At 46.2% G+C, this 25,056-nt stretch overlaps 1 protein-coding gene and 1 long non-coding RNA gene across 5 annotated transcripts in view; one reads left to right on the forward strand and one right to left on the reverse strand.

Annotated features, from left to right (window-relative positions):
- LOC114588810 (uncharacterized) overlaps nucleotides 1-12,490 on the forward strand; it is a 117,050-nt gene extending 104,560 nt beyond the window's left edge. For 3 of the 4 annotated variants that reach the window (XR_013391448.1, XR_013391447.1, XR_013391449.1), the window contains 2 exons: nucleotides 3,205-3,677; nucleotides 5,659-12,490. This is a non-coding gene — a long non-coding RNA (uncharacterized LOC114588810). The remainder of the gene's footprint in view (nucleotides 1-3,204; nucleotides 3,678-5,658) is intronic. The other variant, XR_013391450.1, reaches the window with a different exon arrangement.
- GPR50 (G protein-coupled receptor 50) overlaps nucleotides 1-24,611 on the reverse strand; it is a 45,025-nt gene extending 20,414 nt beyond the window's left edge. The window contains exon 1 of the mRNA XM_028714352.2: nucleotides 23,809-24,611. Within this exon, the coding sequence (XP_028570185.2) occupies nucleotides 23,809-23,965 (157 nt within the window). The 5' untranslated portion in view covers nucleotides 23,966-24,611. The remainder of the gene's footprint in view (nucleotides 1-23,808) is intronic.
- Nucleotides 24,612-25,056: the final 445 nt, after the last annotated feature.

Genomic DNA, 25,056 nt, shown 5'->3' on the forward strand with positions numbered 1-25,056 from the left:
GGGTTTCCTTGAATGCAGGTTACCGGAGACTACTGTGTCATTGGCGATATATGGTTTTACTTACACACATATGCAGACTGAGTGTATGATGGCTCATGGCATTAACACTCCAGCAGACCCTGCTTCTCTACTGGGTTCCCAGGGGTCCCCAAAGTTATAGCTTTGGTTTTAGCACAGAAAGCAGGTCAAGCCTCTCTGGGCTCCTTCAGACACCATTTGCATTGTGCACTCATCTTCAAACATATGAAGGCTGGCAACTGTGTGGGAATCCCTTGCAAGACAACCACAGTGTCTGAAGACAAGGTAGGTTGTGTATCCACAACAGTGACCAGAAGAGAAATGACTGCTGGGAGGAACGCAGAGAGGAGAAATGCTATGGTGCATCTGCAGCAACACAGCCACACACCTTCATCTGCCCCAGCTGCAGCAAAACATGTCTCTCCTGTATTGGTCTCCACAGGCATAACAGGCACTGTAACCTTCCAACAGTTTGACTTCACACACTCTTCCATTGCCTCCCAAGACAGACAGATGCCAACATCTTGACTTATGCTCATGGTGGTATAAAGGTGGTTACATGCAATCTGGCTTTCAATGCCATTTGCACCTGCAAAAGGTTTGGGCTAGACATACTGCTTTGCTTCCAACTGGTGCACGTCCTCTTGCTGAACTTCTGCAAGAGTTTACACCAGACTGATCCTTGGCCTATTACTTCCCTACACCTTACAGGATTGCATCGCCTCTTGCCATGGAAGGTGGCGGAGAATCCTTTCTCCTTTCTTCTGGAAGCATCTCAAGCAAGTAGTCTCTATGACAACACAGTTTTTCTCGGTCAACTCTTTTTAGTCCCTCAAAGAGGTACATGATAGGCTTGGCTACATCCATTAACTTAACAAAGGCTGCATTTACACAACATTTTTTTTTCTAGAATCAAAGGGGATCAAGTGCTTGTTTTTTCCATGTAATCCACATATAACCAAGATCTATTGCATACTTTTTTGCCCCTGAAAAGTGCTTCTTGAGAAATTGGCTTCATGCCTAAAATAAAAGCTCGCTGCATATTGAGTCTCCTTTACCCTACAGCAGAGGTTTTCAAACCTTTTGACTCTACGGCTTCCTACATTCTTTCTGCACTCAATGTGAGGAGGCACTCCTGTGGGGCTCAGGAGCCCAGTTATATCACCCCTTGCCTGCAGAGCTGGCAGCCTCTCACCCTTATTCGAACACCCTCCCTTGTGGAAGGTTCCCCCAGCCTCCTCTCTCCCTCTTTGGGAGTCCTCCAGGCAGCAGCTGCTGCTGCCCCTGGTCACTGAGTTGCCCCTCCCTGCCCCAAAGAGAGGCCTGGGAAGAAAATGCCCCCAGCCTTAGTGGCCCAACAGAGACTGGCCAAAGATGACTGTGAGGCCAGCACCTTACCTTGGGAAGCAGCAGTGGCAACAGCGGGCACTGCCAGGCCTGCATGGCAGACTGGCTCCCCTTCAGCACCAGGCACTCAGCTCCCAGGCAGGCCTTCCACACAGCAAACATAAGAAAGGCCAGCACAGTGCCTGCCTGCCTGGCCTCCCACTTGTCTGTCCATTCCCAACAGCAAGGGCTGGAGTACTAGCTGGCTGGGCTCCCTCTCCTGGCCACCAGCACCCCCTGGCCAGTCCCAGAGGCATCATTCACCTGGGGAGCTTGTAGCCAGGGCTGCTGCAACAAACAGCTGTGCAAGCCGGGGGGGGGGGGCAGAGATGCAAGAGGGCATCAGAGGAGGGAGGGAGGGAAAGAGGGACAGAGGCCAGTGTTGCTGCAGTACCCATGACTATCATTCAAGGCACCCCAGCACACTGGTTAAAAACCACTGTCCTACCATATGACCATGGAAAAAAACAAGCGAAAACAGATTTAGGCTGTCTTAGCAATGTAGGGGTGTATCTTCAAATACCCATTGACTCCGGGTGTAAACCAAGATTACAATCATGACTTTCTTCTTCATTCACCTGGGCTGTATGTAGGGAGGAAAAGACATGGATAACCTAATCATTGGAGACTGAGTATTTGCTTTTTTCTATGTAGTCTACACACTAGGTTTACTGCATATTTCTTGCCCCTGAAAAGTGCTTCAAGACAAACTAGTTGCATTACAAAAATAAATGTGCACTGCCAATTAATTCTGCATTGCCCTGTACTCAGGGTATTTTCCCTCAGCTGGAGCTCACCAGAGCTCAGCAACAGCACCTCTCAGGTGGGCGCTATTGCCATTCTAAGAGAAGAAGGGAGAAGTTCATGGTGAGCTCCGGCACCTCTTTTTCTAGAAAAGTAGCACTGGCTGTACCATGTCTGTTTGAAAACACATGTGTGCCTACACCTGCCCAATGATGTGGGAGGGCATACCTCAAGACTGCAGTTACCACTTCTTTCTTCATTCACCTGGGCAGGGAGGGAAAGGTATGGGAAACGTAATCAAAGACATATCAAGTAACCACACACAACCTTGTGGATGAACGATTCCAGATTGAAGAAAAACTACATTTTGGTGCTACAGACAGGTTAGTGTGTATGAAGCCCAAGAGACGGGTTTGACCACTTCAACAGTTCCTTCAACATTTTACAGGTATAAAACTACAGAGGGGACCCAAAGGTAACGTCTAAACCAACCAACCTCTCACCCCATCCTATAATGTAATGATATCTTGCTTTCAAAAGAAAAGAAGCTCTCTTCAAAAGAATCAATAGCCAACAAGGCATATGAGGCTGGAGGAAGAGGCAAATAAGCAATAAGCTTCAGGAATGATTCTCCTTGTGCACAAAAAATTGTGCCCAATTTTTTCTCTTGAATAAGAAGATGGTGAGATAAAGCCAACAAGCTCAAATAAAGCTGGCAAGGATGAAGGTGCTTCTAAAGACACCTGTGCTAACAAGGACTCCTAAGTCTGCTAATTCCATACCTTCGCTCTGTTTTCTTTGCTCAGCCAAAGCTGTGTGCTATAAAGAATGGAAGAGTGTTTTCTGCTGCTTCTCTGCAAGGGCCACAGATCTACTTTTGGCTGTGTTGGAGGTGTAGAAGGCAGGTGATTCTGATGCTATCTCTGCACCAGGTGCAACTCCGTCATTTCATTATTCCTCTTGCAGAGATGCTGCAGAGCTGAGGGTGCTTCTTGCACCTCTTTCCCCAACACAAAACTGTCCTGAAACAGGATCCCTGTGTCTTTTCCCCTGCAGAGTGAAAAGCGACCTGGAGATGGTGACTTTGAACAGAAGATAAGCAGGGAAGGAGGATATGCAGCTCATGGCAGTCCACTGAAACAAGGAGCTCCACGCAACTGCTTTTCAAACAACAAAGCATCCCTCCAGGTTTGCCAGGTTCTGGTTTTCAGAATAGGCTGCTTGATTTGAACTGACTATCTATTACCAGATACAGGAAAGTGGGTCCCCACCCCCTCTGCAGGCTTCAATGCATTTCCCTCAAAAAGTTTATAGGGCATATATATACCAAAAATTCCTGCAAACAACACTGTCCTTGTAATAACAGAGAGATGGAATCGGCAGCACTTTAAAAAAAAAAACGGATTTTTTTTATCCTGGGGTGATGAGAGAGGCAGAGAAACTGTGATAATACTCCATCTCACAGACCATCCCAGGCCCGTCTTCAGAGTCTCTGATCGTTTTATTGGAGAGCTCTGGTTTTTTAACAGGTAAGTTGCAAAAATTACCGCTGTTTCCATTAATCTGTTATCGCTTTCTGAGGTTACCCTTTTTCCTCTGTATTTTACATCCTATAACTTTTTATTTCTGGTCAGTTGGCTATAAATTATTAATATTTAGTTTGAGGTTCAGAGGGGCAGGGCTATAGGCAGAGAGAGCATTTCTAAATCTCCCGTGTGTCGTTTATTTTGGTTCTCATCTATCAGAAGTTTGGGAAATCTTTGTTCAAGCCATTCCAGATCATTGGTTATAAAACTGGGTCTTGAACTCTAAAAAAAGGGAGAAAGGGGTGGGGGTGAGGAAGGATATTTTAAAACTCATTTTAACCATGGTAATGGCAACACCATTGCCTGTCCCAAAAGCCTAACTACTTTCCAGTCCTAGGAGAAAACATTTCTCAGAACACAAAGTCTTCATTATAACAGATGAGCATGCATTGGCTGCCAGCGCGAGACAATCCAATTAAGAGTTCTTTACTTTGCAGCGTCACTTGGAAAGTTAACGTGCATTAAGTGTAATTCTGGGGGGCTGCCTGGCACACCAGATTATAGCATTTCATCTTATTTAATGATACTCAGAATTCAGCTAGGCAGACTCCTTCAACACATCCATTAAGTTTTGATGGACCAAGTCCTGTGGTTTCATAAATGGCAACAGGCCCAAACTCTCACTTAAGCAAGCTTGGTTTAATGGTTTTTTTAAAAATAAAATAAATAAGAAAACCACTTCCTTACAAAATGTATAAACCCACCTGGAAGGAATAGCAGTAACTCTCAGTCATTGCCATTGCCAAACTGTTAACAGCTGCCAGCAAACAAATAACACTGCATGCTAACGCCACAGTGTTTACGAAGTCATCTAAAATGGTGTGGGGAACCAGATCCAGTCACCAGGCAAGATCCTTATCTCCACACACCCCACAGGTGGGTGGAGCTTATTGATCATTGGGTCTTGTGTGGCTGTGGCTGGTAGGGCAGAAAACAGGGAGCCCAAACAGTAGCTGGAGCCAAACCCAACAACAGGCAGAGCCAACTAATTCACGTTTTGCCCCATTCTCCTCCCTACTGAGTTTTGCAAGGGACAACAATGAGACTAGAGAGGAGGAAACTGACAGAGTTTCCCAAAAAAACGGGAACTACTCTGGGAACTGTGGTTCAGTGAGGGGAATAGGGAGTCTCCTAACAATGCTCAGCATCTTCAACCAGCTACAGTTCCCATGGTTCTTTGGGAGATGCCATGGCTGTTTAAAGTGGTATGATACTGCTTTAAATGTGTGGTGCAGATGCGATCTAGATTATTCAAGGAAAGAGACCTCAGGCAATTTACTCAATTTACATAACATATAAATTGGTGGCTATAGAACTTCTACATTCATTTAAACTGCCTGGATGTAAAATGTGCTTTCCCCCCTTTCTTTAGCATTGTTTAAATTTCTGCAAGTGCACCCAGTTTAACTTGATAGAGCAAGTTCTGAAACTGATTGCAGTTAAAAAATGTGACACCTTGTTAAAAGCACACAGATATACACGCACACACTTTTCCTCATGCCAAGTCAACTACAGAATTCATAAAATACCAGGTGGCACCAAATAAACTTATCTCACAATAAATCTGTTAAGTATTTAAGGTGCCACAAGACTTCACTGCGGGATTTTTTCCAAAGCACACACACAACCAAAACCTTACTGGACCAAATTTTAATAACTGTTCTCTTACATTCCCTTCTCTTTATGGGATTTTTTCTCAGTTCACAGAGGGACACAGTCATCTGGCTGATATCACTGCCAGTCCAATAAAGGGAAGATATACAACCCACAACAGCAAGAAATATCCCTCTTGATGTTGTTGCTTACATATTTCTGCCCTTCAAATTTGGCTCTTGTCCTTCCATCAACACTGCAATGCTTTCAGCAATTATTACTTAGACATCGTTTTGTTTCTTGAAGTGTTTTGTTTTTTAAATATGCTTAGGAAAAGCACCGGCGCATTCATCCAAGCAAGATGCTGCAGCAGTTGAAAGCAGCAAGCCAACGATCTCTTTGGAACTGGCAACCAAGAAGCTAAAGGCAATGGAACAAACTGTTTTCATTGACACTCAGCCAATGACTTAAACGGAGACACCCCCCCCCCCGAAAAAAGAACAGATACCCACCGGACACTGAAAAGCAAGGCGTGAGACCCAGAGGGCACAGCTTGCCAACATGCTATCATCAAGCTGTGTGTTTTGGCTCTGCTAGAATATAGCCTTTATTAGGACTGCTGCTGAACACTGCCCAAAACATTGATTTGCCAGTAATTAGTTCATCCAGATAATGCAGAACAGGGAACTTGTGGCTCTCCAGATATTGTTGAAGTGCAACTCCCGTTGTTAGAGGGAAGGGCATAGTGGAATGTTGGACTGGGATCAGGGAGATACACACATAAATCCCTCCTTAGCCACAAAGCTTACTGTGTGACTTTGGGCTTGTCGCTCTCTCTTTCTCCATCATAACCTAACGCACAGGGCAGGTGTAAGGATAAAATTAGCAGAGGGAACATGGTTAAAGGCTGCAGCCCATGCTTATTATCTGCATCTTTTGATGGTAATGTAGAAGCACCTTCTAAAGACTTGATTAGGTTTATGCTTGTGGCAACAAATTAAATGATGGTGCAGCAATGGGAAAATGCTTACAGTTCCAAATATCTAGAACTGGTGCCCCAAACTTCGGGATTTAGCAATAAAGGAGAAACTGACATGTCACCTTAGAAACCCAAAGGAAACAGATTCATTTTGAACACCTTGGTATTATTACTTCTTTCATTAATCAGGAAGAGAGTGAGACACAATTCCCAGTCACGTATGTACAGATTTAGGACTCAAAAAGTTCAAATGTGTATCTGCAGTCTGGAGTCAGGAGATGCTACTTTTAAGGACGGTCCCCAACATGACCTAAATGTCAGAGAAATGCAAACTATATATGTGTGTGGGTGTGTCCTCACCAGCAGCTGGGATGTTATCCTAGGATGTTATCCTGCACTGTTATATATGGATTTACATTTTAGGTGTGTTTTATGCTGGATGTGTTATCTTGGAGTATTATTTATCTCTCAGAATAGTTTTTATTTTATTTTATTGAGTAGGGACATGAATACCTTGAACTCATGGGAGGAATCACAGAATTATGACTGTAATAAATAAGTGTGCAAAGTCCAGGTGAGGCTGAGGTCCATGGAAGTGAACAGCAGTCACAGGGGGGCAGGTTGGGTTTCAAATGGCCACAACCTATATGACTACTCTAACTACCGGTTGCTCGCAATGAGTGACCAAGCCTGAAGCAGCAGCTTATATTGAAGGGGAAACTATGGGGAAACTTTCTACATGTAGAACTCCAAACCATAATTTGTGTTCCAAGTAAAGCATGGTTTATGCAGTCTCTCTCTTCACTGACTTCCCTATGAATCTCAGTAACCTGGAACAGCTGGAAGAGCATCTCAAACCATGGTTTTGCTGGTTCGGCTTAATGCCAAACTACAGTTAGCTGACAGTGTGATTTGCAGACAAACCTCAAACAAACCATGGTTTCAGATCCTGATTTGGTGGGCTCTTAACAAACCATGGTTTGTCAGATGATAGCATTCAAGATACCATGGCAAATTATTGTTTGGCATTAAGTCTGAACTGGATTCCGTATTCCACAAAAAGGCAGCACAGCTGTAAACCCTGAAGTCTGAAGAAGCAGCTGTTGCCTGCTATGCATTTATCCAATATGCTACCTTGTAAACTTTCAGCTCATTGCAGATTTTGTCCCCACCCCACCCCAGCCTGCAAGTTGATTCAAACAAATTGATTTATTCATGGGTCAAGCCACCGTTCTGTCTGTTAAAGTACTCCCCATAAATTCTCTTGGTTTATTGTACTGCTAGGTCATCGCTATAAAAGAGCTCATCTCATTTCAGACAGAAGCTTTCAAAACCATGTATTATTCAGAATTAATAAGCTCATTATGCCACTCTCAGTCCATGTGATCACTGGCTAGAAATTTTTTTGGAAGAATGATGGGATCGTCATGGTGCTATTGCAATAGATGGGGATCATTTTACAAGGAAGCATTTCCGTTTCAAAATGACAACCAGGCAGACAGGATGCATGTGTCCCAGATTCTATGCAGGCTCAAGCATCAACGCTTTTTGCATTTAGTAAAACCTAAGCTAAGGACATGATTCTGTTTCCAAACACCCCTTTAACACCCAAAATCCTATGAAGTGGATTCAGCTGAGGGAGTGACTGTTAAGTTGTGGGTGAACATATCAGACGACACAGCGACAGCGATTCTTCAAACAGCTCTTGTTTATTCACAGGCCAGAACAGCACTGAACTGAAGGGTTCAGTCAGCCTGCTTATATAGAGCTCCAGTACAACGTAACTGTAACAATTTTCTAAAACTATCCAATCACTGAACGTCACTTTCGATACCTTATTTGCATAACTACAGTATCCCCCTGCTGGCCCAGGGTGAGAACTTCAGTACATAACAGTGACTGGCTCCTCAATCCTAGACTAACCACTCTGTCGCACTGGGCCTCATATTGACATGTCCTGACACATTCACAAGACCAGCCACCAGGCCAGAAATGCCAGCACAAAATTTAACACATGGTAACATAACACTTCACTGAGGGCAAGTGCAGTCTTATGCTTAGGAGGATGAATATGGATTCAAACCTGTGTTTCCCTAGTTGTAGTTCCAACATTTCTGAGGCTGAACCTATGGCCTCCATCACTGAACCTTGCCCTCTTCCAGATTTTACGGAGCTTTATCTTATATGTGTGCATCCCCTTTCTTATGAGTATCCCAGCACAGAATTTAATTTGCACACAAAGGACTGTGACTTTATTTTTATAGAAAGCAGAGATTTTCCTACGATCACCCACTGAGATTTGTTCTGTGATCCCAAGTGCTGAGAGACAATCAAAACGTCAGTCGCTGGCAATATCATTTTGCATAGGGAATGCCTACTTTCCTAGAACAGCAGTCCAAATCCAGAAGGCCCCTGCAGTTTAAAGGCAATAAATCAAATTGGATTCTGGCCTCATTGAATCCACCATCTATCAGCAATCCTGATAGAGGACAGAGAGCCATCCAGGGTACAATCAAGGTGTGCTTTTTCATCCTGCTACTGGTAGAGAGTTGGGGAGGATTCAACAATGACAACAGAGAAGGCAATTACTAGGAAGATGACTTAAAAGGATTGTGTGTGTGTGTGTGTGTGTGTGTGTGTGTGTGTGTGTGTAGTCTTCCTATTAAGGCATAGTCCTACTTTGGTATTAAGCAATACATGGAAATGATGTGAAACCAAAAATAACCCAACCTCCTGCCTTTCTCCAAACAATAAAATCATAATATTAGTAAAACTGAAGATCTTTATCCATGTGTGAGAGAGAGAAAGAGAGGGAGGGAGAGTGATACTAATAGAATCCTAATCCCCTAATTATATATATACTCGGGGATTTCCACACATTTCTTTGAAAATGCTCAGGCTACTCATGTCTACAGCAGAGTACTCACTCACGTTGTGCTAATTTAAGCACGTTCTGTTTCCACTCACTTGTGGCAGGAAGAATTTTTCAACTTCCATGCCATCAATATTAAGCATTTTGTACAGCCCAGTTCCCAGGAATGGTGATTCATGCTTTGGTAATTTCAAGATTCAATTGTTTCAATGCACTGCTATGTGGGGCTGCCCTTGGACCTGGTCCAGAAGTTCCATCTGGTGCAAAACACGGCAGCTACCGAGACACTATCACCAGTGCTTAAGAGCTTTCACTGGCTGCCCCCGGACCATGCAAGCTAGGGGAGAAACCAATTACACTTGCCCCGGGCCTCAGAGAGCTAAGCAACCAGGGGGCCCTGCCAGGAGCCTGCCAGACTATGCTGTCATGCCAAGAATGCCCCATGCCTCCCAGCTGACCAGAGACTTAATGGGCAAAATGGGCATGGGCAAAATGGCTATGCTTATCCATATGCACTGCAAGCCTTTGATAGTAAAATCTGGACCTGCATTACTGAATACTAGCATGTAGCTCATAGCTTCCAACATTTCTCTGATGGAAATAGGAACATCCTAAGTGTTATGTACTGAGTTGAATAGGATCCAAAATGCAGCAGTCTGATTGGTCCTAGAACAATAGGATTCAGAATGCAGCAGTCTGATTGGTCCTAGAACAAAGCAGCAGTATGATTGGTCGGCAGGACCCACCCAATCCAGCTCCAGGTGGAAGTGAATCCACAACCTGATTGGCCTACAGGAGAATCCCGGAATTAGTCAATCACGTGCAGCCCATTGTGCAAATAACGTATATAAAGCTCTGGTTTCCGTCATGGTGTCCCGTTGCGCCGGAAGCAGTTTAGGCCTACTGGCCACATGACCCAGAAAGCTGTCTGTGGACAAACACTGGCTCCCTCAGCCCGAAAGCGAGATGAGTGCCTCAACCCCATATTTGCGTTTGACTGGACTTCACCGTCCAGGGGTCCTTTACCTTTACTTTAATATATTTCAAAGACTGTAAAGTATTTTTGTACCTTGCTCATATGTGGCCCATCTGTTTTAGGAATACAATATCTGCAGGGTTTTCTGTTTATCTCCCTAACTTAAGAATCTGACCGTACCAAACTATCACCGTCTATTTTCTAAAGCCAGATTAAATGTCTCCATCTGAAGTGCTGGCATACCATACCAAGCTAAGCTGTGCACATGTTCCCAGGATGTTGCATGTATGGAACACATTTTATTACTCTGTCGTCTGTAAAAAAACAGGTTAGACAGCTTCTAATCAAACTGATATTAACAGAACAACCTGGAATTGCTGAATCCTTTTATGAAATAAAAATTAAAGAATTCCTTCCAGTAGCATGCACACTACGAAAGCTCATACCAATAACTAATTTAGTTGGTCTCTAAGGTTCTACTGGAAGGAATTATTATTTTTTTAATTTTATTTTGTTTTGTTTCGACCAAGGCAGACCAACACGGCTACCTAACTGTAACTGAATCCTTTTATGTTAAGGTTCTCCTTGAGGATAAGACTGATACTTTTACTCTGGCTGTTTCAAAATTTCTCTCACAGGCAGTAACGATCAGAAATCAGTATATGTGGACTAAAGCTCCTCTGTTGGTTAGCAAGGCCACTCTTACGCATTAATAACTGTTGATATCATTGTTGTACTGTGTATTTTGGATCTATGGGTCGCAATAAAGCTGTGTGGTTTCTTGCCACTCAGCGATGCCAAGGTGTGCATCTGGTTCTGCACCCAAAGCAGAACATTACAGAATGATTATTTCTGTTATGTGTATAACGAGGACCAATATGCCATGGACCTCTGTGCAAATGGATATGTCTATAAAAAGCCTTTGCTTTGGTTTTGGAATGCAAAAGACTGGAACCTGTTCTTCACGCATTATTAGCCCTAAACAAAAACAGCCGTGCAAAAGCACCAGAGTTTGACTGGCAACCCCGCTAGGCAGAAGTGACTCAGCCAAACTTAACAATTTATCCCATTAAAATTCAATAAAAAGCAATAATCAAGTCTTTGCGCAGATTCCAGTAGCAAGCATAGCATTCTTGAAATGCATTGTCAAAATATTATGACACATAAATATCAAACCCTGATGTTCTTTTGTTTTGCTTTGTGTGCCTTTAGTGTCTGGGATCTCTCCTAGCATGGTAAATCCAGCTGCTATTGTGTTGTCTTCTGGACTGCGGATTATTACACAAGACACGAATGCACGCCACATTTAGCTTGGCGTCTCTTCAGGCATTACCTTTCTGAGTTCGTACACCTAAGGTGGTCTCGGTGTACACATAAACATGCAATCTTTGAATGGAGCAAGTGCATATATCCTATGGTTAGGGTGTGATGAAACTAAAACAAGTATGGTTTCCTGCAGATTTTGGACCAAAGCCACCCAGTTTGGCCAATGCTAAGAGATGCTGGAAACAGTGGTCCAACAAGATCTGGAGGGCAACACATTGGCTACCTTTGCCATAGATCATCCATGAGATGGGGCATTGGACTGATGTCATCTCATCAAATATGCTGAAATGAGAGCTGTGCACGTGATACAAAAGCTTAAAGGGGAACCAGCTTGCTCCCCCAATTCTACTCCTACAGTTAGGTCTGTCAGCCCCCCTGCTGGACTCTCAGCAGACCATAAAAATTCTGCTTGTTCTAGCTCTTCTCTCCACGCCAAGGGGGAAGAGGAACAAAAGAAATCCACTGTGTAGAAAACGGGTTTCCCATGCAGGGAAAAGTCCTTACAGGGCCATCCCCTGGGAAACGAAAAGGAGGCTTCTCTTCCTGAGCGAGTTCTCTGGAGAAGCCGTAAGGACTTGCTGGTGTGCAGCAAACCATTTCAAAGGTCCAGTTAAGAGGGCAAGCATTTGTTCTATTCCTGTAAATTTACTGTTGCATCTTCTCCTTCTCTTCAAAGTAGTTTGATGCATTTTAATGACTGGATATGCTGCTTTGCAAAGTGGGGTGCTTATTATTTATGGAAAGGTCAAGGGACTGGAAAGCTTTTGAAATGAAAAACAACTTTTTTTGCCTTTGTTAACACTCTCTCTCTCTCTCTCTCTCTCTCTCTCTCTCTCACACACACACACACACACACACACACACACACACACACAGAGTGCTCAAGGTTCCTTACAAGCTGCTGACAATCCCAATATTTGTAGCTTTGAAATGTGTTGGTTATCTTCAGAGGATTCCCTTCTCTCAGAAAAGCACTGCTGCTGCCAAACGACCATGACTGGAGGGTGCAAGTAGACCCATGCAGAGTGAGACTGGCTCTGCCCCAACCCAATCTCCCTTTTTTGACATTTGTGAGCCAGGCTTTCATTAGGAAGCATTGTTCAGCAATCCTGGGAAGGACTTGCATGCCTTAGAATATGGTACATAGGATGCTGACTTATACCACTGGTCCATCCAGCTCAGTATTGCCCCCCCCCCCAGGCCTACCTGGAGGAGATGATGGGGATTGAACCTGGAAACTCCTGCATGCACAGCAGTTGCCCTACCACTGAGCCAAAGCCCATCTTTATGCTTCTCTCTAGCGTTGCCTACTGAAAACCTCCTCTCAATGCACCTGAATCCCCCCGGGAACAGTATGTGCCGCTTTGCAGACTGCACATTGATTTGAAATCAAACATCCTCTAATAAAAAGATTACCCATCATGAAAACCGCTGGGCTAGCATGCATTGTTTGATGAGAGCAATTCCAGGGGATTATTGGTAGGCTTTAAATAGCCGCCGTGCCTGCTCATTTGTTTATTTGAGTTATTTATATCCGCTTTTAATGACAGTTCTCAAGGCGGCTGACATGACCCAGGACTCCCAACTCCCCATCCTTAGAGGAAGAGGCTGGGAGTGTATCTCAGACCAGAGATAGTGTACAGAGGAGTGTATCTCAGACCAGGCACAGCCTTTGCCACCCCACCTTCCTCAGGAGTTCCAGCACCAGAGCAGCCCAGAAGCTATGATAGAGTGAGAAGAAATACCATTCCCCACAGGGCTCTGTATCCTGAGGATTTTGGTCTGCCTGGGATGGGTCCTTGATGCTTCTTCCTTCTCTGGATGGAGGATAGAGACAAGGAGGCCACTGAGAAAAGAGGTCTAATCCAGTAAGCTCTTCCTATGTCCTTGTGTAGCAATGGCCTCCAACTTGGATGGCTTTAAAAGAGGATTGGACAAATGCGTGGAGGGTAAGGCAGTCAGTGACTACTGGCCCTGGTGGCTATGCTCTGCCTCCACGGTTAGAGACAGAGATGCTTCTGGACGTCCGCTGCTGAAAAACTTCAGGAGGGGGAAGTGCTTGGGTTCTCCTGACGCCCTCAGAGGGTGATGGGCTCTCCTTCATGGCAGGTTTCTAAACAGAAGTTGGACAGCCATCTGCCAGGGATCCTTTGGCTGTGATTCCTGCATTGAAGGGTGTTGGACTAGAGGGTCCTCGGCAGCCCCTTCCAATTCTGCAATTCTGCGATTCTGTGTATAATTCTGCTGTACAAAGGGGAAGCTTACATTTGTAGCTCTGACCACTTTTGCCTCTGGCCCGCTCAGCACAGGCATGTGGCCCTCAACAGGTTGACCAGAGGAGAATGTGGCCCTTCAGTCCCCCCAGCCTTGCTCCAGATGAAGAAAACAAACATCCATTCTGAATTTTAAGGAGCAGAGAGGCTCTGTGGATGTGCTCTGCATAGGGATTTGTTTTCAGTGCCATAAAGTTAAGCTCACAAAGCTCTTTTGCGTGAAAATCAATTCCTGTTTCCCCTCTAAATTTCCTCTTTTCAGTTATCTAATTTAGGGAAGGGGGAGATGTGCCGCTGTTGCCATTCAGCTGACCTGTGGTGTTTCGATTCAGGCTACCTTCCCCTTCGCAGTAATGGCAGCTGACAACTCTGCTCTTAGGATATCACAAGGGCAAACGGAGATCAGCTTTCACTGCCATCTGGATGGGGCTATTAAAAGAAGCAGGTCCAATTAAAAGGTTATTTGATGCTCCCATCACCATAGAGCCTATACAAAGGGACACTGTGCATTTCAGAGCAGGTAGGTAGATCTGAATTCCTGAGGTCTAGCAGCGTCTTGTTCCCTCCTCTGTTCAGATCTGCTTTATTTTATGCTTTGTCTGAGAACTAAACTTGCCAACACACTGGGCTTTGAAGGAAACCTGCCTCTTAATTCCCATAGTTGCCAACTCATTTCTACAAAATTTTGAATATTTTATATCAGGCATTGTTCAACCATGCTTTCCTCCAAGAATAAAAATATACAAAATGTAATAAAATTAAGTATCTGAATAAATGAAGGATTTTTTTTTTTTAAAAAAAATGGATTCCAAAGTTCTCTGAATTAAAAGAGCTTAGCATCTTCAAGTATTTTGTTGTTGTTACTGTAATGTGATAAACATTGGGATGCATTTAAGTGAGATTTCTGCTAAGGGTCAGCAGCTGGCAGCCTATGTGTTGAACCCGGCCCCCTGAAGAATGCAGCTTGCCTTTCCCCGTCTTTCTATTCAGGGACAGAATATGAAGTACTGAAATGGTCAAGGTAAGGAGAAGTGGGCCTAGCCTTGGCCCTCTTGTGGTTTGTCTCCAAACTCCTTGTTACCAGGATATCCTCTCAGCCAGTCACCAACAATCCAAATCAACATTAAGAAAGTATCTGTCCATGACAAGGAAGTCAAACTGGTTTCCACAGACACTGGCATTTCCCTTCTTCACCTCCAGTTCTACTGTATGACTGTTAACAGCTGCCCGGTTGGTGTGCAGCTCCCCTTTGTGGTGAACCATTGAACTGCAGCACACAGCTTCTCAGAAGAAGACCTTTAGGCTCTGGATTGACTCTCCCCAACCTAGTTGACCGCGGGTGGCGCTGTGGGTAAAACCTCAGAGCCTAGGACTTGCCGATCGTATGGTCGGTGGTTCGAATCCCCGCGGTGGGTGAGCTCCCGTCGTTCGGTCCCAGCTCCTGCCCACCTAGCAGTTCGAAAGCACTCTTAAGTGCAAGTAGATAAATAGGGACCGCTTTATAGCGGGAAGGTAAACGGTGTTTCCATGTGCTGCGCTGGTGCTGGCTCGCCAGCTGCAGCTTCGTCACGCTGGCCACATGACCCAGAAGGGTCTTCGGACGGCGCCGGCTCCCGGCCTCTTGAGCGAGATGAGCACGCAACCCCAGAGTCGGACACGACTGGCCTTTACCTTTTAACCTAGTTGACCACTGGATCTTCCTGCTCAGCCATGCTGGAGCAACAAGGTATTTTTGGTTAGCCATTGGACTTGCCTTGCCCACAACCCCACCTCCTAACTTGTCACCTTCTGGTTTTAACTTGTACAAGGCAAAGGAACAATTCAATGGCAGATGCTACCAGAACAATCTCAAGCTTAGCAGGTGCCTGCAAAAGTCCTGAAAAAATAATGGGATATTCCGACCTTGTGACAGCATGCATTTCAGTTGTTTTAATATTAACTCCAAGAGTGACTATTTCTGAATGTGCTCTAATCCGTTTTCCTTTAGCCCAGCCAAGAAAAGCAACTGAATCTTACTTGGAAAGTTATTACATACACCAATGACACAAAGGGGGAGGGAATATAATTGGCTTTGCCAGTCCAGCTTCAGCTCATGAGCAGAAGGTGTGTTTTCCTTGGCAGAAAACACACAACCACATCCCTTTCCCATGGCCATGGTCAACAATATCCATCATCTAAACCTCTTCCAGGTCAATGCTTCCACCTGCTCTATAATAATCCCCACCTGGAGTGACCAGGTTATCCCCTGGGGATTCCCCCTTTCCCAACTGAGTATCAAGTTTTAAAAGATAGGCATAAAAGCCAAGGCTTTCCCCATCAATCTTCACACACCTGTATCCTTGCTCACCAGACTCACCTGCATAGCTCCCCTGTGTGGTGGGCCACTGAACTGCTACTAACAGCTTCTCAGTGCAAGAGCCACCTCTGGGCTCCCTCTCCCCACCCAGGCCACTGAAACTTGGCAACAGGCAGTATTCTCAGGTAAGGGTCACTGCTGCCCATGCCTGGCCCCTTTTTCCAGTACTCTCATGCACAGCTGTCATTGCAAGTGTCTACAGTGCCCAGGACTGATTGTGTTTCAGAGCACTGCAGGAAATAAGAACTGTGGTTGCCAGGTACATATCAGAGAAGAGCTGCCTTCATCTTCTTCATTGTTACCTGGAGAGCCTATCTGCCTGTGCAGCAGATATACCGTAATTAGGATGTGGAGGAGAAGCTGCCCACTGCCTACTGTTGGGAGTGGCCAACAGAGGGTGACATGCTGAAGACCAACTCAAACAAGGAGTTAGGATGGAGAGCCTCCGAAAGCACCATGGGTGAATAGGCAGCAGGTAGTTGCCTTAACCTCTGGTTTAGTAGTCAGGCCCACTTCAAAGAACAAGAGAAACAAAGCACGTCCAATCTGAGGACTTCACCTATGAATCTTCTCATTGCTCAGTGACTGCCATGTTGAGTGACGAATTGCATGTGGGGCCAGAACTTTCGATCACCTTTCCAACAAAGTTCTTTTGCACAAATGCAAAGTTTCCAAGGGCTGCTCAAGGAGGTTGCGGCAGCCAGTGTTGATTTGTATGTGTGAATGGGCCGTTGCCAGGCCTAGCAGAACTTCCCTCTCGCCTTGCCTTGCAGTCTTGTGTGTGCTGCAGTGGATGGGATCATGAACAATAAAGCCCCAGATTCAAGCCTCACCAGACTCTCTCTCTCAGCCTCAGTCTCCCCATCTGTAATATGGTGATAAGGAAACTCGACTACTTTCCCAGGTAATTATTGCAGGGATTATCTGGATTTTGTCTAAACACATTCAGCAATAGAACAAGGTGAGATGAGATGGGGAGCACAGGTGGAAAGGGTGTGTGTGTTATATTTTCAGATACTCCCCAGTGCAAAAGCCTCCCCATAAAAAGAGAAAACCAGCACAGAAGCCAAAAGGCCAGGAAGCTGGGGGTCCCCCCCCCAGTGTTTTTTCAATTTGCAGGTAGTTGTTTCCTCCCCCAGTTGGGAGAAGGATTCCAAAGCAATATCCAAAGTGGTACAGTCCATTTCTGCTGCACGTGCAGGCCCAACCTAGGACAATGTAGAACTCTGAAACGCACAGTATGAATTTTGGAGTTTGGTGTATATATATACTGCAGCAAAGTGCAGAAACAGTCTGGTAAGACGGCTAACTGAAAGAATAAATAACCTGAAGGCGTGATACTCCTGGCAAACAAAGCCATTCTGAGTACAAGCTGATATGTGGCCATCATGAAGTCATTAGTGTAACCAACTGAAGGCACAGCGCTAACCGACTGAAGGAGGAAGGAAATAATGCCTGAGAAAACAATCTACAGGTAGTCACTTAAGAACGAATCAGCCAGGGAATAGGATACCTTTATGCCTTCCGCCCCCTACTGGTTCTGGTAACTTATTGCAATTACTGTTGCTGTACCCTTGATAATGAACACCGACTGTTTTCAGTGGTTGTTGGTTCACACGCTCCTTTGAAAGTCATCAAGTGCAGCGACAACAAGCGACGGGGTGTGTGGATGTGGGCTATTCAATCCCACGTTTCCCTGGTACTGTAGAGTTTACAGAGGAACTTGTGCTCAGACCTGGATGCAATGGCTAGAACAGAGGAAAAACTGTAAGGGGCCAAGCAAGTTCTAATGCTACAATCACTGGACATGATAGCTGGTGTATAATTAGAGAATACAAGAAACCAGGTGGCACAGTGCAGGGATGGAGGGGTTCTGTGGACCTTCGTATGTCGTTCCACTTCAGCTCTCACCAGTCCCACTTCTTCACCCTTGGCAAAGTGCTAAATTGGGACCTGCTTAGCCATGAAACTAAGTGGGTGATTATGGGCCAGTGACTGCCTAGCCTACCTTGAAGCATAAAATGGAGGTGAGGGAAGAAGCAGGTATACTACTGCAAGCTCCTTGGAGGAAAGGCAGGATATAAATGTTGCCCAGGTGTAGCAGCCCAGATCTTGAAGTCTATATCAGAGGCCCTTCTCTGTGTGCCTCATCGAAGTTAGGTATGGAGGGTGGCTGCATGGCCTTTTCAGTGGTGGCTCCATCTATGGAACACTCTCCCCAGGGAAACACGCCTGCCATTACCATTATCGGGGTTTTAGGCACTAGGCTAAGACTTTTTCCTTCATTCAAGCCTTTGGTAACTAAGACCCCATCTACATTATTTAAAGCAGTGACACACCACTTTAAACAGTCATGGCTTCTACCAGAGAAACCTGGGAAGTGTAGTTTGTAACGGCACTTAGAGAAAGCTAAGATTCTGAGTGGTGCAACCATCAATCCCTCTTTTTAGGCAACTCTGGGGATTCTGAACAGCCAGTTGTTAGATCTCCTAACAACTCTCAGCACCCTTATTTGTGAAAGCCACCATGGTCAAAAGGGGAGTGGCACTGCTTCAAATGTATAGCACAGATACTTCTATGGGAGTCATGGGCATAGCCAGGATTTTTGTTAGGGGGAGAAGGACTGGATTGCAGGGGGGGGGGGCAGAACCGATGTTTTACTTGATCTAGAGGGGAGCTGCCCCCTGCCCCCCCCTTGAGTGGGATGGATAAGACTTGTCATTATTATGTTACTATAAAAAGGTAAAGGTAAAGGTACCCCTGCCCGTACGGGCCAGTCTTGACAGACTCTAGGGTTGTGCACCCATCTCACTCTAGAGGCCGGGGGCCAGCGCTGTCCGGAGACACTTCCGGGTCACGTGGCCAGCGTGACAAGCTGCATCTGGCGAGCCAGCGCAACACACGGAAATGCCATTTACCTTCCCGCCAGTAAGCGGTCCCTATTTATCTACTTGCACCCGGGAGTGCTTTCGAACTGCTAGGTTGGCAGGCGCTGGGACCGAGCAGCGGGAGCGCACCCCGCCACGGGGATTCGAACCGCCGACCTTTCGATCGGCAAGCCCTAGGCGCTGAGGCTTTTACCCACAGCGCCCCCCGCGTCCCAGATTATGTTACTATACCTTGTTTTAAATTTTCTGGCTTTAATTGGTTTTTTATCCACTGTTTAACCTCTTGTTCAGTTAAAGACTTCTTTTTTTCTCTTCTTTTTTGCAAAATGCTCCCAACAAATGTAATAAATAATAGCAATGTTATATACATAGGGATCTAAGGTCCGCACCTCCTGCTCTGTTTTGCTCAATTCTCTTTTGCTTCAGTAAAGGAAAGAAAGAAAGAAAGAAAGAAAGAAAGAAAGAAAGAAAGAAAGAAAGAAAGAAAGAAAGTAAGTTTCACATATAAAGTTCTCAGGAAACAAAACTATACGAAGCAATTAGAGACAGTGCCTTTCAAAGTCTACAAAGCAATGTGAACTTTGTAATTGCCCTTGAGGAAGGATAAGGTACACTGGCACTTCAGTCTGAAATCCCAACCCTGCTCCTAAGAAGTGAGCTGATTATATACCTCTCCAAAGGGTTTTTAAACTGGAGAGGAGTGCCTCATTATTGGATGAACAAATGGGACAATTGCAGCCTTCCATATGCTCTGTTATATATTTTTTTTTAAAAGGAGAAAGGAGAGAGAAGGTGCTGAAGAGAAGAAAAACACAATTTTGCCACAAGCTTGTCCTTTGCCATAAGAAATAAATGCTGGCTGGGAGGAGTCGCTGGAGCAAGATAACAAGCGAGGGCTCTCTGCGCAGAGGCGGAGCTAGCTGCTCCGGCACCTGGAGTGGTGCACATGCTGTGCACTGGGGGTGGCGCTAGCTGCCCGCAGGGGCAGGGCAAGCATCCCAGGGGGCAGGGGGGCGCTGTCACCCCCCCCTCATGGATGACACCCAGGGCAGACTGCCCCCACCGCACCCCCTTTCCTCCTCCAGTGTCTCTGCAGAGAAGTAAAGTTCCCATTTCATCACACTGAGGCTCCTCAACTCAGTGAAACATTCAATAAACCCAAACATCAACTCCCTACAATTCCCCCCCCCATTGTTTTCTTTGCTTTCACTTGATGTCTGTTTTTTCCCCTCTCTCTCCCTCCCTGTCTCTGCCCCGTGTGCTCTGCTTCCCAGTGATTTAAAACACGAAGCATCCAGGAGATTTCAACCTTAGGCACACCTTCTTAGCAGAATGGGCCCTACTCTCCAGTGCTGGGATGCTCAGCTGTGTATTAGAAACACAGGCATGCTGCATGCACAAGTTTCCTTGGTTAGCTATGGGCCTTTCTTCAAATTACTTTGGGGTTAGGGCAAATCCATGGGTTAGGGGGCGCAAATCCACAGGTTAGGGGGCGCAAATCCACGGGTTAGGGGGCGCAAATTACTTGCCTTGCCCCGGGTGCTGACAACCCATGCTACACCACTTCTGCCACACTGCCCAAAATGAGGCTCTTCCTGAAGCCTTGAGAACTGAGAGCAAACGGGACAGAACAAGGGTAGGAACCTTTTCAGATTGAAGAGCACATTCCCCTCCAGCCAACGTGCCATGAGTAGGCAAAAGTGGGCAGAGGAATCAATGCAAAATTTACATTTGGACACTTGGTTAGGTTTCTACAAGCAGGCACACACCTTTTTATCCTCCACCCAGGTACGTACAACTCATCACAGTGGTACCTCAGGTTACAGACGCTTCAGGTTACAGACACTTCAGGTTATAGACTCCGCTAACCCAGAAATAGTACCTCAGGTTAAGAACTTTGCTTCAGGATGAGAACAGAAATCACGCAGCGGTGATGTGGCAGCAGCAGGAGGCCCCATTAGGTAAAGTGGTGCTCCAGGTTAAGAACAGTTTCAGGTTAAGAACGGACCTCTGGAACAAATTGAGTTCTTAGCCCGAGGTACCACTGTATCGGGGGGGAGTGTTTCCAGCCGGGGGGGGGGAACTACTCCAGGAGAGTGAGGGCTGATAATGGGTCTGGTTCTGGAGGGTTTGTGACCCAGGAAGAATCACAAGGGCCACATGATGAGATGGGGAGTATTTGCCCCCCGGGCTGAGATTTCCCCATCCCAGAGACAAAGTAAGACAAACTGGCTTGCTTAGTGTGATCCATAAGCCTTTAAAATGGTCCCCGAAGGCAGAGCTTTCTAAGCTCTTCATGTCAGTGTTTTAATTGTTTATTTCACTCTAATTGTTTAATTTTGGTGGTGGTGTTTCTTTCTCCCCAGTGTCAGTTTGAGTAAAAGTGTTGTTATTATTCTGCCAGACATATGTGTGTGGCATTTTACAGCACACATGCAGGTGTTTCAATCTGTAATTCAACACAAGAAGGAAGAAAGTTTAGACGGCATGAACAGGGGAAGAATATGCAAATTATTTCAATCATCTGTACTTAAGCTTAGTTAAATCAAATAAATACAGACAGAAAAATGAATGAAATAAATTAATATTCTTGGTATTTGCCACCAGTCTGGTTTTCCCTCACACATCTGCACCCAGACAGAGACTTTAAAGCTGTTGTCGACAAGTTCCCTTTCACACCCACTCTGATTTGCCATCCTCAAAGCAATCTCATGGTCAATTTATTATTGGAGGAAAGTTGGAGTCGAGAGACTCTGGTTCCCTCTTAGGGATCTCATCCCTGTCTAAAGATCTGATCAGATGCATTGCACACACACCAGGAAACGTTTCTCTGCATTGCACTGTCTCTGCAATTCATGCTTGTGCGTTACGGCTATTACATTTCCTACAGATCCAGGGTCCTTAGACTGTGCTGAGCCTAAATCTTCTTCTAAAAAGCCCTTTTTTCAGCTCTCTCCCCACATGCAGGCAGGATTTTATTTCTAAAAACCAGAAATGATGTCTGGGCACACAGAGGTTTCTCTCCTCCTCCTCTGAAGACTTCTTTTCCTAATGGTAGTCCAGACAATGAGAGAAACCCTCTGCACAAACTCAGGGGCATGAACTGGAACTGCACAATCTTATACATATACAGTGAGGAATAAATTCCACTGAGTTCGTGAGATGTACTGCCAAGGAAGTGTGTTTGGAAGTGCAGCCCAAATCACTTTCCCTATCAGCTGTAGATTGCTTGCACAGGCTGGGGGTTGGACTAGACCTCTGAGGTTCCTTACAATTCTGCAGCTCTCTGTCCCTCCTCTGCCAAAAGGTTCGTAATTGGGGGTGGAGTAGAAACTTTTGTGGGCTAATTTACAGTGATGCCCTAAGTGAAAGGTGCTTCCCCCCCTACTTTCTTTTGGGAACAAAGAAGGCAACAATAAAGGGAAAGGAGGAACTGGAACGTGCACACTCAAAGAAGCCCCAAAGTGGAACATAAGGAACATAGAAAACTGCCTTACCAAGTCAGATCATTGGTCCATCTAGTTTAATGTTGTCTGCACTGACTGGCAGCAGCTCCCCAGGGTTTCAAACAAGAATCTCTCTGAGCCCCACCTGGTGATGCCAGGGATTGAACCTGGAACCTTCTGCAGGTAAAGCAGGTGCTCCAGGACTGGGCTATGACCCTTCCTGGAACGGGACACGCATCTTTTTTGTGTGGTTAGCACTGAGTACTCCAAGAAGGAGGGCAAACTTCCAGGCCAAGCTAAAAGGAGGGGTCCCTATAGACAAATGGCAACTTAAGACTGATAGCTGCTGCAGCAGCAGCAGCAGCATAGTGCTTCTTTCGTCTTCTTTGCACGGGGATGTTGCATGCACCCTCCTGTACCTTTAAGTCACGTTCTTTCCCTCAAATAATCCTGGACACGGTAGTTTGTGAAAGGCTGCTGGGAAGTGTAACTCCGTGAGGAGTAGACTGCAATGCTCGGGGTTCCTCGAGGGAAGAAGTTGGGTGTTCTTATAAACCGGTACGCGAAAGCAGAGCCCTGTCAGGCTCGGTGGGGTTTTCTTCTGAGTAAACGTGCCTGTAACCTTGAGCAATCGTAAACGCGCTTCCTAGGGCTCAGGCAGCCCCCCATTGAATAAAGTGGGAATTACTTCTCTATAGGCATGCGCTGCCAGCTATGGGTTTTTCGGAAGTCCTTGGTTTGAAAACCGGCTGTATCATAAAACGCACGAGGTGCTCTTCGCTAGGAAATTCCCTCTGAGCTAAGGTTACCAGACGTCCCCGTTTCCCGGGGACAGTCCCCGGATTTGCAAATCAGCCCCCATAAAAGAAATCCACTGAGGTTGAAAAGTGTCCCCGGATTCATTGGGGGGAAAATCTGGCAACCTTACTCTGAGCTTCAACTCTCTTCCCCGCCCCGCCCCATCCCGTAATATGGGAGTGGAGGATAATAAACCTGGGCTGCCTTACAGAATTGCTGTCAAGGATTATAAAGTCAAGTAGGTGTGAATGACTTTAAACACTTTAAAAGCCAACTACTGCAGTAAACATGCAGTAAACAACTATTACCTGACTCCCCTTGATGTACATTATTGTCTTACCAAGAGATGAGACACTTACCATACTTTAGTACAGCTGGCGGTCAGAAATGCAGGGGGCATTTGCCCTAACAGGGCCACACAGGCGGCCCGCGCCCTCCGGCACCTTACCACGTGCTGGCCTTCGAAGTGGTGGTTCCCGCATAATCCCTCCCTGTCCTAGCAAGAGGCGCCTTAATCAGCGGGCCGGAGCCAAGGCTCTCCCTTCCCTCCCACGGGACAAAACTCACCGGCGTTGCGGAGCTTGCGGTTCCTCAGCACGGACATGATCACCAAGACGTTGCCCAGGATGTCCACGACGATCGTGAAGATGAGCACGGCCGCCAGGGAGTGGCGCGCCTCAGGGTGGAAGCGGCATTCCGGGCAGCTCGCGTTGTTGTCCAGCATCTCCCTGCAGCTCCGGCGCCGCAGCCGCCGCTGTGCAGGTCCCGAGTAAGGGAAAGCCCTCCCCGGGACTCCCACCCCATCGGCAAAGAATCCCCCGCGCCTGACTACCCGCCCGCGGCGCGCCCGCAGAGCCTGAGCCGCCCGGTTCCCAACTCCAAAAGTTTAGCTCGCCTGGAAAGAGCGACGGGTCCTCCCCCTTTGTGCCTTCCCCTTCTCTCGGTAAGCGTCTCAAACTGCGCGGGGTAGCATGGAGGCGGGCGTTTCTCCCGTCACCTGCCTTTCCCGAAGCGCCGGGAAGGAGGTACCCAAACGTTGCGCTTTTGTCTATCGCGGGCTGGCAAAAAAGACAAAAAAGCACACAGACGCTCACGCCCCTGTTTCCAGGAGCGTCGAATAAGTCGGGAAACCCTCCAACCTCAGAGGGCGCCTCCTTGGGCTACCCTTCTGGGACAGCGCGGCTGTGCCCTCCCTTCCTATCCTTGAGCCGTGCGTAAAAATGGGGACTTTGGAGAAGCTTGTTGGAATAAGGCAAACGCCAGTTTGCCGTGCGCCTTGCAGGCTTTCCGCGTTGCGCGGAGCTGGGGATGATCTACTGCTCTCTAGCCAGCTGCAAGGATTGCAGGCTCAGATATGCTATCCCACTTCTACCTGTTCCTCCTCTGCCACAGAGAGGAAGGGAGAGAGCCAGGATGGTTAAGAGTGTTGGTCGCTCGCCACTTAGCCATCATGAAGCTCATTGGGTGACCTTGGGCCAGGGACTGCCTCTCAGCCTAACCTGGCCACACAAGGTTGTTCTTAGGGGAAAATGGGCAGTGGGAGGGGACCCATGTGCACACCCCCTTGAGTTCCTTGGAGGAGGGGGCTGGCTATACAATAACAACAGGGATAATAATGTGAAATGTGAATGCTGTCCATAGAGGCAAAGTGCCTTCCATGTTGACTTTTCCATGCCTGCTAAAGACATTCCTCTTCCAACAAGCCTTCTAAAATCTCAGTTGGTATCTGTCTTCGATCTGAATTGATTTTAAGTATGTGCTGATGTTTTAAACTGTTTTTTTTTTTTAATATTTAGAGTTGTGTTTTAATTGTTT

Source organism: Podarcis muralis, chromosome Z, assembly GCF_964188315.1.
Source record: "Podarcis muralis chromosome Z, rPodMur119.hap1.1, whole genome shotgun sequence".
In the NCBI taxonomy this organism is placed as follows: domain Eukaryota; kingdom Metazoa; phylum Chordata; class Lepidosauria; order Squamata; family Lacertidae; genus Podarcis; species Podarcis muralis.